This window comes from Labeo rohita, chromosome 19, assembly GCF_022985175.1.
Source record: "Labeo rohita strain BAU-BD-2019 chromosome 19, IGBB_LRoh.1.0, whole genome shotgun sequence".
NCBI lineage: Eukaryota > Metazoa > Chordata > Actinopteri > Cypriniformes > Cyprinidae > Labeo > Labeo rohita.
This window is the reverse complement of record NC_066887.1, coordinates 18,847,048-18,863,206: the sequence shown is the minus strand read 5'-3', so window position 1 is coordinate 18,863,206 and position 16,159 is coordinate 18,847,048. Positions and strand designations below refer to the sequence as shown.

The 16,159-nt window shown below is 37.1% G+C and overlaps 2 protein-coding genes across 2 annotated transcripts; both read right to left on the bottom strand.

The window, feature by feature from the left end:
* Positions 1-549: 549 nt before the first annotated feature.
* On the bottom strand, positions 550-8,141 carry nkain1 (sodium/potassium transporting ATPase interacting 1). The gene is made up of 8 exons (XM_051136436.1): positions 7,930-8,141; positions 7,413-7,722; positions 5,203-5,340; positions 5,002-5,082; positions 4,425-4,622; positions 4,249-4,309; positions 4,079-4,160; positions 550-1,408 (listed from the first exon to the last, which is right to left on the bottom strand). Exons 2-8 carry the CDS (start codon positions 7,464-7,466, stop codon positions 1,399-1,401), a joined length of 624 nt encoding a protein of 207 aa, XP_050992393.1. The 5' UTR covers positions 7,467-7,722; positions 7,930-8,141; the 3' UTR covers positions 550-1,398.
* A 1,619-nt stretch (positions 8,142-9,760) lies between these two features.
* Positions 9,761-16,150, bottom strand: snrnp40 (small nuclear ribonucleoprotein 40 (U5)). The gene is made up of 10 exons (XM_051136647.1): positions 15,893-16,150; positions 14,345-14,474; positions 14,137-14,230; positions 13,852-14,017; positions 12,519-12,641; positions 12,310-12,430; positions 10,606-10,688; positions 10,308-10,369; positions 10,123-10,226; positions 9,761-10,000 (listed from the first exon to the last, which is right to left on the bottom strand). Exons 1-10 carry the CDS (start codon positions 16,001-16,003, stop codon positions 9,951-9,953), a joined length of 1,044 nt encoding a protein of 347 aa, XP_050992604.1. The 5' UTR covers positions 16,004-16,150; the 3' UTR covers positions 9,761-9,950.
* Positions 16,151-16,159: the final 9 nt, after the last annotated feature.

The following is a 16,159-nucleotide window of genomic DNA, read 5'->3' as shown; positions in this document are numbered from 1 at the left end:
TGTATTAAAATAAACACTAAATGTGTATTTTGGATGTTTTCTTTCAACTATTTTTAAGGAAGACATGTTAAAAAACAAAACAAAAAAGATCAGTGCTTGAAAGGGGGAAAATAAACAGGTTTTGTCCATAGTGTCTTAGAAGTAAATTTGGACCAGTGGGATTAATAAGTGTTTCTTTTCTCTCTCACAAACAGCTATGCAAGCCATAAGCTAGTCAAAAAGATGCACGTTCTTCATTACAAACGGCGCTCATTCTGAAATAACAGGCTGTTTGAAATGTGAGCAGCTACTTAACTGCCTTTGTGTGAAGAGCAGGAGGACATTGGCTGCGAGCGAGCTATTTCAAATGACGTTCAATGAGATAAAACAGGTCTGTCCATTGTCTTCCTATCTGATTCGCTGCTCTCCCTAGGGAGCTCTAGTTTTATACACTTAGCCTTGTGAAAACGAGGCTTTTATCCTCATCCATATGTATTTGAGAGAACAAAAACGGTGTTTTATTTCACACAAGCCCTCTGAGGTGCATTTCTAAGTGACCAGGACAAAGAATAATCTAGAAAGAGTTTATTATGCTGAGCAACTGTCCCACCCTTCAGGTGTGTCCCTCTCTCACCCACCCACACTCGCTCTCTCTCTCTCACTCACACAAACACAACCTTCCTGAAACAAGTATTGTACATTAACATACATTCATTCTAAGCTTGTGTTCAAATAAACATTTATGGCTAGTCACATTATGCGTGAGGTGCATAAGTACATATCAAAACTTGTTGTCCATGTACATCGACACAATCAGAAACACACATTCATGCACGCAGACACATGAGGGCCACCCAGAGGCACAACTCCTCTATTGTGAGTTTTTACATGCACAAAGTCCTACAGCATTCCCCAAATACACATCTACCCAACCTAAAACATTCATCTAACACATTACATTATAGTGTCTTATATCAGAGTATAAACAATCTTTCTCCTACACGCAAAAACACACCAGAAAGAGCTGAACGGGCAGCTCCGGGATGTGTTCAAAGATTACCTGGGTCAAAGGTTGGCCACCTTGTGAATACACAAACATATACAAAGGCCTATGTGCTCACACACACTCTCACACACTCACACGCACACACACAGAAGATCTGTTACTGTCTTCAAGTCCTATTTAATAACGCTTGTCTCGATGAGACTTTAAGCATCCTGTTGTGGTCCTGTCCATATGCTTGTTCTCTCTCTAGAACTCTGGCTGGTGCTGCACTATAGATTTTCTCCAGTAGAGGGAGACAAAGTTCAACAAAGACAGACGTTGAAGCTGGTAGAACTTTTCCCACGATGCAGAGGACTTCATCTCTCAGAGATAAGCAGTTGTTTTCCTCTGAGGGTGGGGTTTTCCTCTGGTTTCTATCCAGTCCTAGATGTATATATGTTAAAACAAATTATGAACAGATGCAAAGTGAGGTTTCTAAAGCAATAAGCTGCATTTGAAGTACTACCATACTACTTGTACTACATAGTTTGTTTATGTGGACAGTATGCAAATTTTCAACAGCAGAATGACCATATATGGCAACATAAGTGGTGTACATAGAACACACTACTAATGACACACTATTAATTCCATATCCCAAGTACTATCAGCAGCTCTTTATAACATATTTCGTGACTTATGAATGATTGCTTAAGGCATTTTTACACAAGATAAAAAAGCAAAAGAAAAAAAAAGTTATTAATCAATAAATCGGTAAATAAATTATTAATAAATTTACAAATGAACTTACACTTCCTGGACACCATTTACTGAATTAAAGGCACAATATGTAAGCTTTCGCTGCTAGAGGGCGCATATTCAAAACAAACAAAGAACCAAAAGCGTAGTTTGATGTTGCTGTGACTGAGTGTGGAATCATGGGACACAAGCTGACACAAGTCAGCAAAATATATAACACTGTTCTATTGGTTTTTGGATATTTTAATAAAAAAATCTAACATATTGTGCCTTTACATAAGCAATATTATGTAACAACAACATGGCACACTACTTTTTAAAAAAGTGGTGTTGAAGGCCCCAATTGCAGTATATATATACTTTTTAACCACAAATGCTCATCTTGCAGTCTGTGACTTCATGCATTTCGTAATCATGCTGGAAAAGTCATACACGGTTAAGGCCCCTAAATATTTCACGTTTCACATCCGGATGCGTCTCGCATGCAGTTGCATCCGCACAGCTTTCAAAGAAACACTCATCCACGGACAAACGCAGATCGCTGAGTTCGACACATGCACAGTACAATTGTTTGGACTCCCCTCGAAACGTTTTGGGCAAAGAATATAGTAATACAAAGACTGTTCACTCCTACTCTTATGAATGGGAGAAACTGCAATGCGCAATATGATGAAATATTCCCGCCTTCTAAATGAAAGAACCGATCACTGATTGGTAAAGTCACTGCATCACTGCAGCTGCCATTAGAATTGCTGGTTCCCGTAGAAATCTGAGGCTGGACCGGCCAATGCGCATGCGCAGTCATAAGCGTGTTGTGGCTGCGAATGCACAATGGCTGGCCTAGCTTGAAAAATAAGCGTTTGAGCATATGAAACAACATTCATTGGGCAGTTCATCTCAGATTTTGCTGCTAATTTCAAATATGTAATTTAATTGCAAGTTCAGCAAGCAGTTTTTTTAGTTTTCAGGATTTCCCCATTCATTTAGACAGGACTTGGTCTTGGATGAACTGCCAGGAGGCGTTGCATGTATGGCCGCAGAGTGAACAGACTTTCCTTGAAAGGGACCTTGGTTTTGGTCTAGTTTTGGGTGGGTTTCGTTGTACGCACACCACCCCATTTAACTGTTGCACATGCGCATTGAAGTTATTTTGCAGTAATCAGATGTTCCACAGGGTGGCAACACTGTCCCAGGTCACTTTTCACAGTAGAAAACAAAACTAAAGAGACGGAACAAAAACAACAAAATAGCAGAGACTGCAACAACAAAAGAAGCTCACATTAACAAGCGCGTGTGAGCGAGAGGGTATGAGACAGCTCAGCTTTGGTTTAAAAGAGTTCAAAAATATTTGTTATCAGTCATACTTATAGGAGAATATAGAGCAGACAATGGACATGGATGAAGTTTTCTAGAGTACGTGTCGTTTTGTAAAAAGTGGGTCGGTACTTCCGCCTACATCACACATGACATTAGGTAATTATGTAATGTGTCAAGTCATGGACACAGAGCTAGTGCAAGATGAGCATTCATGAATAAAAAGTACCTTTTTTTTTTTTTTTTTTAGAAAATGATTGTTTCGCTAGATAAGACCCTTATTCCTCGACTGGGATTGTGTAGAGCCCTTTGAAGCTCCATTGATACCTTAATTAAGAAAATATGTTTTTTGAGGAAAACATTTCAGGATTTCTCTCCATATAATGGACTTCAATGGTGCCCTGTGTTTGAACTTGCAAAATGCAGTTTAAATGCAGCTTCGAAGGGCTCTAAACGATCCCAGCTGAGGAAGGAGGGCCTTATCTAGCGAAACAATCAGTTATTTTTAAAAAACTGACAATTTATATACTTTTTAACCTCAAATGCTCATCTTGTCTAGCTCTGTGTGAACTCCTGTATTCCGGTTCAAAACAGTTAGGGTTTCAGGATCTCATTTTCCTCTCCAACTTCAGAATCTTACTACATAAATTATTTTTAGAAAATTACCAATTGTTTTGCTAGATAAGACGCTTTTTCCTCGACTGGGATCATGTAGAGCCCTTTGAAGCTGCATTTAAACTGCATTTTGAAAGTTCAAAATCACAGGCACCATTGAAGTCCATTATATGGAGAGAAATCCTGAAATGTTTTCTTCAAAAAACATCATTTCTTTACGACTGAAGAAAAAAAGACAAAGGGTGAGTAAATGATCTGTAAATTTTTGTTCTGGAGGTGAACTCCTTTAATTCTGGAGTGAACTACTCCTTTAACATGGTATCTTTACACACTATATTTAAAGACTATAAATTTTGAAAGAGTAACATTTGTAAGTAACAAATGGCTCTGATAATTGAGAATGCATCTGAATCTATGTGTACTTACGTATAGAGAGGCTGCAGCTGTAAGTGAGAACTCTTTTGTGGAGCCTGGTAAGTATACGAGCCCAATCCATCAATGAAATCAACTGCAACAGAGAGAGAGAAAAATGAAAACTCAAACACTGTAATGTCACTGTAATTCACGTTCAGGTTCTAACAGTCCAGAATACTTACAGGTGTCCTCATCATCCAGGAAGACTTTACTAACATAGCAGGCATAAACAAATCCAAAGAGCTGAAACGCAGAACAAAACATGTTTAGAGCCATTCAGGTGTCCTTCTTTTCTGCCAAACATTTAAATGCATGTACTTTTGTAAATGAAAAAAAGAGATAAAATGTAAGTACTCACTGCAAGAAACACTTGCAAGGCTGAGCTGACCACCTCTATGTATTGGTAGTCCAGTAGGCAGCCACTGACAGTAATCACATGATGATCTTCAGGAGCCAATGGTGAGTCAGGCACTGGAGTAACTAAGCAACCAGGCCCGTTCTCCATCCACCAGGAACGATGAAGCGATGTGTTAAATGTCATTAGGAAATCCCTGTCCTACAGCAGAACACAAAGAGGATTTAAAAGGCAAAAATCCCCTAATCATGAACTCAACATTGACCCATAATCCAAACTTTTCAAAGAAAAATTGCTTGTGTTCTTTGTAATCTTTGAAAATTAAAATTTAAAGATTACAAAGAAGCCCTATTATCGTTATGGACCGTTAACCGATAAACTGTTTTGCAGGATCCCAACTGACGAAATCAAATAAAATGCCCTTTCTCTCGTAAATACAGTAGTAAAATGGATTATGAATGCCATGTTATGATGACTCTAATATTAAAGCATAACAAGGCATAAAATCAAACATTTAATCAGACTCTTTGGGCTATTTCCAGAGTGACTAGCATCTGGACCAATGCTGTAAATCACCTACCTGTGACAGGTGACCAACTTCCAGGTAAAAACAGATGATGAAAGAGTTCCAGCCAACCCAGACCACAAGCCACACTGCATACTGAAAGTGACAGACATGCATATATGTGCACATATAAAAATATAATATTAATGAATATAAGACATATAAGACAACACAGACAATGCAAATATCAAAATATTTTCAGCTCTTTTGTCCTACCAGTATAAGATATCTGGAACGGATTTGCACAGTCCCAAACACTCCCAAAATGACAGCCATAATATGGAGGAAATTGGCAAGGATGGGAGCCCACTGATATCCCAAAAAGTCAAACACCTGCCTCTGTAATGCAGCGACCTGTTAACAAACCAAGAACAGTTTACATACACAACCATCCAACATCACAAAAATGTATGCATGCATAAATGTGCATGAAAAGCTTGGAACCAATACAGAGAACATCATATATACTCATCGACCCTTGTCTTTGCAGACTTCAAAATGAGCTATACTGGGTTTATTTAGGCAAATATTAGACTGGCAAAACAAGCTTGTGCAGTAGACTCCCAAGTTATATTGGCAGGAAAACGGTACACAAAGTCTGGTATTGCTGGCTACTATTCCTGGCAGAAACTGACACGCGCCGCATCCGTCCAAGAAACGGTCCAGTACGCGACTGCGCATTAACCACAAGCAGTAAGGATGGAAAATTCTTCAGAGACGAATCATCACTCACAGGGAATACATGCCAGAAAGCTCAGATGATTTCCGTACACTTGAGCGTCCGTCACTGACAAAGTACTGCACATCCTCTGTTGCTCACATAAGGGTTTATTAAATATTTTGTCTAATTTGATGGAGGAGGCCACAAGCTTTGCTTGGCTGTGTTGGTGGGTTAGTTTAGCCAAACTTCCAACCCTCTTATGCTTGCCAAACTACATTTATTTGATAAAAAATACTGTAAAAAACATTTTCTATTTGACTACATTTTAAAATGCAGTTTATTCCTGTGATGGCAAAGCTGAATAAATAAAGCACAGTAATACTGTGAAATATTATTAGAATTTAATATAACATTTTCAAATAATTTTCTGTGATATTCCTGAATATTTCCACAAAAATATTTTTTAGATAAATACTGTAAAAACACATTAATATTCTGAAATATGATTAGAATTTAAAATAAAAATGTTAATTTTACTAGATTTTAAAATGTAATTTATTCCTGTGATGGCAAAGCTGAATATTGCCACAAAAAATTAAGCAGCAAATTTTTATTTGATAACAAAATACTTTAAAAACACTGTAATATTGTGAAATATTATTAGAATTTAAAATTACAATTTCAATTTGACAAAATTTTAAAATGCAATTTATTCTTGTGATGGCAAAGCTGAATATTTCCACAAAAATATTAAGCAGCAAATATTTATTTGAAAAAAAAAAATACTGTAAAAACACAGTAATATTGTGAAATATTATTAGAATTTAAAATAAAATTTACTATTTGACTAAATTTTAAAATGTAATCTATTCTTGTAATGGCAAAGCTAAATATTTTTACACAAATTTTAAGCAGCAAAACAGTTTTCAACATTAATAATAATAAATGTTTCTTGAACATCAAATCAGTATATTAGAATGATTTCTGAAGGATCATGTGACCAGCTTTGCCATCACAGGAATAAACTACATTTCAAATAGAAAATAGTCATTTTAAATAGTAACGATTTTGCACAATATTACCATTTAATTATTATTAAATGAACACAATGCTTTGCTAAGCATAAGAGACATCTTTCAAAACAGTAAAAGAACATGATATTTTTTTAACTTCTAACCAGAAGTACACTTTAATTTAAGTTTTAACTTGTTTTGACTTATTCTGGATGGAAATCAGATATTTATGAAAATCAATGGATGTGAAAAGCCTAAAAACAACCAAAGGATTCAGATATGCGAGGCCCTACCTGTTATCACTGAATCAGCAGTACAGGTTGCAGTGGACCATTAAACCCACTTAAGCCAATGGCAAATAAATAAAAATATTGTCTCCGCACACACAGGAGCAATCCCAAAGCTCGGTGCCGCAGCTGTTTCCATGGAAACTGCCTGGAGCCCCAGCCCACAGCCCTATGAGAAAAGAGCCCCTTCCTCAGGAGGCCCCTCATCCCCACATGTGTCTAGTCTGTGCATTACACCAACAAATCATGCATATGCATACATATCTGGGGCATGAAGTTTCTCCAAGGAAAGTTTTGACAGGCTACTCCACTGGCCCCATAAGAAATGGGAACCAGGACACCTTCTCCCTTGGCTTCACCCCTCCCAAATCAGAACCCCTGCGCCCTCTCACACAGTTTCTCTGTATGTAGTTTTTTTTTAAGGAAAGACTAGATTTGTAATGAACACGAACAAGCTTGTCTTACCAGCTGCAGGCAGCAGATGACCACCAGCGTGCACCTCCCGTCGCACCGACCCATGCTCTCCCGCTTGAGGCACGGCTTGGGCCCCGCGAGGCGTCGGGAGAAAGCGGAGTCCCCGGTGAGGTCCAGCGCGCTTCGGGGTCTTGCTTCACGATTAGCGTTCAAAACATCAAGAAGCCCACCGGGCCGCGTACATGCTTCGGTGCGTCGATGCTTTCGGATGGCTGCTGGTCATACCGGACCTCCTCCGCTGAATTGTCCTAACCGAAGCGTCCTACAGCCCCGCTGCGGTTCCGAATCACCCGAGCCACACCTTCATTCCGTACCGGGTACCAGGCGCAGACAAACCCGAAATAGCACAAAGAACAGAGGAAGAGTCAGAGAGCGCGTTTAACAGGCAGAAATGAGCATCATATGATAAGCATCAGACGGAACGCGAGCGGGGGGTGTAAGGGCGAGAGGTAAGAAAATAACGCAAATGAAATCTGGAGCCGACACAAAGCGAGCCTTTGTGACTTACAGTGAGGTCCGGTGTTCGTTTTTCGGTATCCGGTTTACCGTCGGGGGTCTCAGACGGGCGCTGTAGCTTGAGCAACCATCCTCCTGCTCCGACTCTTTGTCAACATCGGCACCGGGAGGGTGAGCGGAGCGGGGTTTGTGGGTGGAAATCAGACACCCTCGTGTGAGTCTGCAACCCGCTCGCGCAACCGCATAGAGACGCTCGCCGCCCGCTCGGCACAACACGAGGCGTTTTACAGAGCACAAAGAAAATCATCATGCGGCTGTGGACAACCTGGAAACCTTACTAGTTTAACACTAATGTTACGTCAAATGAACCTGTCTATGATGACAACATAAACACCTACTAGCCTACTACATTCGTAATGATTACATACTATTCACATGGTAAAATGACATGCAGGGTAACAGGTATTTAAAAAAATGTTTACTAGGTTTTATTTGTGATTGTTGTCATGATTTATTTTATTATTTTATGAAATTATTTTATTTTATCCTTCATGACCCCCAGTTTGCGAAACTTCGACGTAATCTAATATTTAGCGCATTTCATATAGTTAAAAACTATTTCTATTCTATTTTCTATTATCTCTTTGTATTTTTATACCAATATGGTACAAGACCTATTTAAATCAATGTGATGAACAGGTCAAAAGTAATCTAAATGTATGTGTTTATGTTACTATTAAAGCCCAATACTGGGCTTTAATGTTTTTGTTTATCTTGTCATCATGCATATCATTATAGATATTAAGTAACTGTATATAAGTGTTATAAGATAAGTGCATATTATTTTTATTTAGGTAACACTTTACATCTTTAATGAACATTAGTTAACTACAGTACCAGCCAAATTTTTTTTAAGCTGTAAAGTTTTTTTTATAGAAGTCTCTTCTGCTCACTAAGCCTGCATTTATTTAATCCAGAATACAGCAAACGTGGTGATATTGTGAAATATTTTTACTATTTAAAATAAATGCTTTGTTTTTGAACATATTTTTAAAATGTAATTTATTCCTGTGATCAAAGCTAAATTTTCTGCATCATTACTGTAGTCACATGATCCTTCAGAAATCATTCTAATATGCTGATTTGCTGTTAAAGAAACATTTATTATTATTATTATTAATTATCAATATTTTAGGATTCTTTAATGAAAAGAAAGATCCAAAGATCTGCATTTATCTGAAATAAAAAGCTTTATTATACACTATATCATTCAAAAGCTTGGGGTCAGTATAATTTTTATTTATTTTTTTGGCAAAGAAAGTATGGAAATTAATACTTTTATTTAGCAAGGATGCTTTAAACTGATCAAAAGTGATGATAAAGATATTTATAATGTTACAAAAGATTTCTATTTCAAATAAATGCTGTTCTTCTGAACTTTCTATTCAAAAAAAAAAAAAAAAAAAAAAAAAAATCTCATCTTAAATAAATGCAGGGTTGGTGAGCAGAAGAGACTTCTTTAAAAAAAAACATTAAAAATCTTCCTGATCAAAAAAAAATTTGACTGGTAGCTCACATTAGTTAACCAAGAATGAACAATACTTCTACAGTATTTATTAATTGTAGGTAGTGTTACATTTACTAGTGCATTATTGAAATCACAAGTTGTGTTTGTTAACATTAGTTAATGCACCGTGAACTAACATGAACTGACAATGAACGACTGTATTTTTATTAGCTAACCTTAAAGAATAATAAATAGTGTCATAAATGTATTGTTCATTGTTCATTCATGTTAGTTAATACATTAACTAATAACATGGATCATCAGTTTTCAATTTTCAACTGGATATATATCACTTCTTACACAAAGACAGTGCACATCATTCTAGAAACAGTTTTATTAAAAGCATAAAAAAAGCAATCATTCAACATTTTTCCCCCAAATGGTCATTGCTGTTTTTAAATCAAACACTAATGGCAAGAATCCAAATCATATCCTCCTCAGGCCATCCTCTTCACATCCAGACACAGTCACACACATTAACAGCATTCGCGCACACAAACACGCAGTTATTGAATCTCTCCGATGTAGAGGCGTTTATCACTGGATCCAGAGAGAACTGTGGGAGACAGAAAATAATAGTGTTACACATGGAGCGGAAATGGGTAAACAGTATGGGAGGAGGGTGCTCCTTTTACAATTCCAGATGAGTATAATATTTTAATAAAAATATATATTTACCAATTGGTTCTTCTGGATGGAACGCAATCTCATTCACAGACCCAGCATGACCAGGGAGCTTATAAAGGATCCTACGGGATGTTGTGTCCCAAATATACACAAATCTACAGGCAAACACATGGCATTAACCTCATACATAATCATACTGTACAAACACTGCATAAAGCACACAAAAACGCCCATACCTGTCAGCAGAACCAGCTGCAATCTTACTCCCATCAGGAGACCAGGAGCACCTGAGGAGATTCTAAAACACACAAAAACCTTTAATTACAAAACCCATTGGCCCTGCCATGAACTTCCATCTTGGCGTCAGTAAAGTAAAGTTTATTGAAAGAATAAACTGATTATTTACTCTGATTAAAAGCCTATAAATAAGCATTTCATAGCAAACACGGTGGAAATTATTCACCTATTTATAAACAACTGAGCTTTAAAAGAAGGTAATTTCATTTGTAAATATACAGAGAGAACTGGCCTTACCTTTTCGAAGTTATGGACATTTCCCTGAAAGATCTTCACACACCTCTCCTTTGGTGCAAATGGACGGATATCCCAGACACGCACTGTTCAAGAAACACATAAAACATTAGTAGATGTAGATGATGTACAGTCAGTCATGCATACATTAATAACTTGTACACATACAGTGCTGCTTGAAAGTTTGTGAACCCTTTAGAATTTTCTAGATTTCTGCATAAATATAACACAAAACGTCATCAGATTTTCACACAAGTCCTTAAAGTTGACAAATAGAATCCAATCAAACAAACAAACAAGACAAAAATATATACTTTGTCATTTAGTTATTGAGAAAAATTATCCAGTGTTAAATATTTGCGAGGTGCAAAAGTATTGCTTTCATTATCTGTTGTGACCCCTTTCTGAAGCAATAACTGCAGGTAACGTTTTTTTGTAACTACTGATCAGTCCTGCACAATGATTTTTTAATACAGAAACACTTGAACCCTGTGATGTTGGTGGGTTTCCTCCTAAGAACTGCTTGCTTCAGGTCCTTCCACAACATTTTAATTGGATTAAGGTCCGGACTTTGACTCGACTGTTCCAAAACATTACCTTTGTTCTTTTTTGGTAGAAAGGCTTGTGCGCTTGGGGTCGTTGTCTTGCTGCATGACCCACTTTCTCTTTAGATTTTAGTTCATGGACAGATGTCCTTACATTTTCCTTTAGAATCTGATGGTATAATTAAGAATTTATTGTTCCATCAATGATGGCAAGTCGTCCTGGCCCAGATGCAAAAAAAAAAAACGGGCCCAAACAGGCACTTTTTCCTTGCAACCCTGCCATTCACACCACGGTTGTTCATTGTTCTCCTGATGATGGACTCATGAACTTCAACATTAACCAATGTGAGAAAGGCCTTTAGTTCCTTAGAAGTTATGCTGGGGGTTTTTGCAACCTCAGAAACTATTATAGATCTTGCTTTGGAGTGATCTTTGTTGGTCGACCATTTCTGGGGAAAGTAACTGTGGTCTAGACTTTCCTCCATTTTTACACAATCTGTCAGACTGTGGATTTTGAAGTCCAAACTCTTTAGAGATGGTTTTGTAGCCTTTTCCAGCTTGATGAGCAACAACAACTCTTTTTCTGAGGTCCTCAGGGATCTCCTTTGTTTGTGCCATGATTTACTTTCACAAAGATGATCAGACTGTAATAGATCCCCGTTCTTTAAATAAAACAGGGCATAAACTGACACCCAATTGTCATCCTATTGACTGAAAACACTTCTGAACAGATAGACTCTAATTTCACCTTCAAAATCACAGAAATAAATGACATTTTAAAATATATTCAAATAGAAATCAGTTATTTTAAACAGTAAAAAATATTTTAAAATGTTATTGTTTTTGCTGTGCTTTGGATCAAATAAATGCAGGCTTGGTGAGCAGAAGAGACTTCTTAAAAAAAAAAAAAACAATATAAATCTTACTGTTCAAAAACTTTTGACTGGTAGTGTACAATACTATTTAAAAGTTTGGGGAACAGTTGTATAAATTGTAACAATAATTTCACAACATTATCATTTTTATTGTCCTTTTGATCAAATAAGTGCAGCCTTGGTGAGCAGAAGAGGCTTCTTTCATATACAAAAAAAAAAAACCATACTAACCCCAAACGTTTTGAACTATAGTGTGTGTACAAATGCACATGTGCATTTAGGCTTACCGCTGTTATCCATTGAGTTCGAGAGCAGGTAGGACCCGTCTGCACTCAGACTCAGACCTGTCACAGAGTCTCCATGACCCTGCATACTGTAAATCAGTTTGTTTTGTCTAAGATCCCACACCTGCAATAGAAACACACACACAGGAATAAATATACATGGAAACATAAGAGCCCCGACATCACTTGTAAAGTATTTGTACCACACAAACCTTTATGTCATTGTCGATGCCCCCTGAGATGATCTGGTCACTGGTGTCATTGAATGTCACACTAAGAACCTGATATGTGTTCTGGAATGTGTGAACAGAGGCCTTCTTCCTGATGTCCCACAGCTACAACAACACAAGAACATGAAACACTGAGCATACTTTTAAACCATCTGAATACTATTAGCCTGACACACAAATGGCTTTCAAATTCTCTCATGTTTAGTCAATCAAGACATTTCAATCAACATTAAAATGAATGATAAGAAGCAACCTGAAGACTGACTGTAACAACTAACATTGAATCATTATCACATTCCAGACAACAAAATGTATCTAATTTATTGGTTTAATGGCTATATTGGATACAAACTGGGTTGCATTTGAACTAGGGTTTCCTTCAGTGCAACAGTTTGATACAAGTTATGAGAATCACACAAACAATTTTCAGTTTATCTTCACACAATAAGGGAGGGCCTTTAGACTCTGTGCTAATGTTTTCCTGTTTTCTCAGTAAACCAAGCTGTGGCAATTAAATGGTGCTGGCATAACTGTTAAAAGATAAAAGCTAATATCTGGGTCAAAGGAAGGATGCAGGAAGGATACAGAAGAACTGCCATTAACATACTTAACTTCTTACAAAACCTCAGACAGCTCCATGACACATGTTATGCACTCTATGTATGTGCACAGGCCAATGTTTATATAAATAAAAGTCAACAATAAATCAGTTGTGCCATATAAAGCGATCATTTCTGAAGACTAGATTCAGAAAACTTGGATTAAACCACTTGATTCATATGTTCATCATCAGAACATGAATTAGGATATTTTTAATGAAATCCGAGAGCTTTCTGACCTTGCAAAGACAGCAACACAAGTTCAAGACCCAGAAAGGTAGTAAGGACATCGTTAAATTAGTCCGTGTGACATCAGTAGTTCAACCGCAATGTTTTGAAGCTATGAGAATACTTTAATGACTTTATTTAACAATTTCTTCTCTTCTAATGATATCCTTACTACCTTTCTGGGCCTTGAAAGTGGCAGTTGTGTTGCTGTCTATGCAGGGTCAGAAAGCTCTCGGATTTCCTCCAAAAAAATCTTAAGTTGTGTTCCGAAGATGATCAAGTCTTACAGGTTTGGAATAACATGAGGCTGAGTAATCAGTGAGAGAATTTTCATTTTATAGTGAACTATCCATTTAACAGAACATTTAATGCTTTAAATGCTTTTAATGATTAAAAATGTAGAAAACATATTTTAAGTTTTTTTTCTATGAAGTCAAGACATGTCACAGACTTCTAAAGAGTTTCGAGTCTTGTTGAATTAAATTTACCTTTACAGTTCCATCATCACTGCCTGTACAGGCCAGCTGTGGGCCACGGCGAGCCGGAAAACATGAGTTCACGAAGGACGTGTGACCTTTCAGACGCTTCACACGCTCCCCTGTCTCACTGTCCCACACACACACCGTCTTGTCCGTACTGGCTGAAAAAAGCAGACTGGAGAACACAAACACGTCACACTTAATATGTGATAGAGTGATGCATTTATACAAGAATAATATATAACCTACAGTATAAAAGTTTAAAATGACAGTGCAAATGATGCAGAAACACACCTGCCATCAGTGTTATAATGAAGCTCCATCACAGCTCCACTGTGGCCTTTAAGTGTTGCATAGTTCTCACAGTCTCCATATACGTTCCACAGCACTACAAGAACATCAGAGACAAAAGCAATTCAAACACACATTCAAATCAATACAACAATACTACCTACACATTGAAAAAAAACGTGATAACAAAAATAAATGTCAAGTGACTCACAGATGAGGCGGTCATATCCAGAGGAGGCTAACGTGGCTCCGTTGGGGTGAAACTTGCAGCAGTAAACTTCACCTTCATGACCAGAGAGCAGCATTATGGGAGCCTGCAGACTGGAGCTGCGCGGGGGGCCCTGACATTGACACAAATAGACACACAGATGAATGTTTATGCAGGTGCTGTTAGAAATACTCAAAGATGATGCCTCCCCGCTAATCACGCACACACTAACCTTTGACTGCAGATGGCAATCTGTTTTAGAATCGAAAATATGTTTTGAATGAATCTTTCAAGTGAACAAATGCTTCTTGTTTACTTTTATGGACTCAGTCCTTTTTTTCCTTTTTTTTTTCCCATTGTCTTTTTTGTTGTTGTTAATTTTGGAGAAAGTGTGAATAATGCTTAAGCTTGCAAAAAAAACAACAGGACCTGTTTTGGTTGTGAACGATCCTGTGTTTTTGAATGAATCAGTTAAAAAGAATAATTAAATTAACCTCTTGATTAAACAAGAATGAATACTTTTCTCTGTAACATTCAGTAGTATTTTGGTTTAAGATACAGAATATAATCCATGAAAATATTCAGTGTTTCAGACCTCTCTCACTTTTATGAGAAAATTCATCTTTTGCCTTCACTAAATGTTTTAGAGGATGAAAAGTGCATTCATTTAGTTCATTTACTTATATTTTTACCAAATGTAACACTCATAAATGCAAATTTACTTATAAAAAAAAATAACTTTATGATTTTTTAAACTGAAGCCTGTACACAGTATTAGAGACTCTTTAAATAAGAAAGCTGTGAAGATTGTGAGCGTTACAAAGAATTTATTAGATATTTTAATACGTTGTTTATTTATATTTGTAGTCGTTTTTCTCTTTAATTTTTGTTTGCATAATTGTAAAATGTTCAATATTTGAATTAAAACGAAAGTGCATATGTGACCCTGGACCACAAAACCAGTCATAAGTAGCACGGGTATATTTGTAGCAATAGCCAACAATGCATTGTAGAGCTTAAAATGATCGATTTTTGTTTTTTGCCAAAAATGATTAGGATATTAGGCAAAGATCATGTTCCATGAAGATATTTTGTAAATTTCCTACCGTAAATATACCAAAATTTATTTTACATGCATTGCTAAGAACTTAATTTGGACGAGTTTAAAGGGCGATTTTCTCAATATTTAGATTTTTTTGCACCCTCAGATTCCAGATTTTCCAAATATTGTCCTATCCTAACAAACCATACATCAGTGGAAAGCTTATTTATTCGGCTTCCACATAGTTTCATAAATTGACCCTTATAACTGGTTCTATATGTGTCCAGGGTCACATACAATGTTAATGTTTATTGAACACTAATAATAAAACACTACCACCGTAACAATGCAACCTGCAGAAAGATTCACTGAATGAATCTTCTTGATAAAATGATTCAAAAGATTTGAGTCAGTATGGTAAATCAAAGTCCCGTGACTACAACTTAACCAGAATACAAAAGTTTAAGCACCAGAAGTCTTCTCCCATCTAATTTAGCTCTCAGTCTTACCATAGCAGAGAGCTGCTGGGACTGCGCTGCAGCCACCAGCTCTGTCCGGGGCCTCTTCACCCCGGCGGGAACCACTGCCATCTCTGCGCCGCGCTTCTTCGGTTCGATCATTGTTGTTACAAAACGATAATCCCAACAGTAAATCAAAAACCTTCAAAACTATTAGCTTGTTTTCAAATGAATGAGTTTTTCAAGCCTCCAACCACCAACGAGCTACACACGCTCGCCGAGTAAAACACATCCGGTAACACAAAGGCTTCTGATTGG

Excerpts from the sequence above, each read along its gene's own strand:
- nkain1 (XM_051136436.1), bottom strand. The coding sequence starts at position 7,466 with ATGGGTCGGTGCGACGGGAGGTGCACGCTGGTGGTCATCTGCTGCCTG. Across the intron at positions 4,623-5,001 it reads AAGTTGGTCACCTGTCACAG|GACAGGGATTTCCTAATGAC; the intron begins GTAGGTGATTTA and ends GTTCTGCTGTAG. Across the intron at positions 4,161-4,248 it reads CCTGGATGATGAGGACACCT|TTGATTTCATTGATGGATTG; the intron begins GTAAGTATTCTG and ends TCTCTGTTGCAG.
- snrnp40 (XM_051136647.1), bottom strand. The coding sequence starts at position 16,003 with ATGATCGAACCGAAGAAGCGCGGCGCAGAGATGGCAGTGGTTCCCGCC. Across the intron at positions 14,475-15,892 it reads CCCAGCAGCTCTCTGCTATG|GGCCCCCCGCGCAGCTCCAG; the intron begins GTAAGACTGAGA and ends TGTCAATGTCAG. Across the intron at positions 12,642-13,851 it reads GTGATGATGGAACTGTAAAG|CTGTGGGACATCAGGAAGAA; the intron begins GTAAATTTAATT and ends GTGTTGTTGTAG.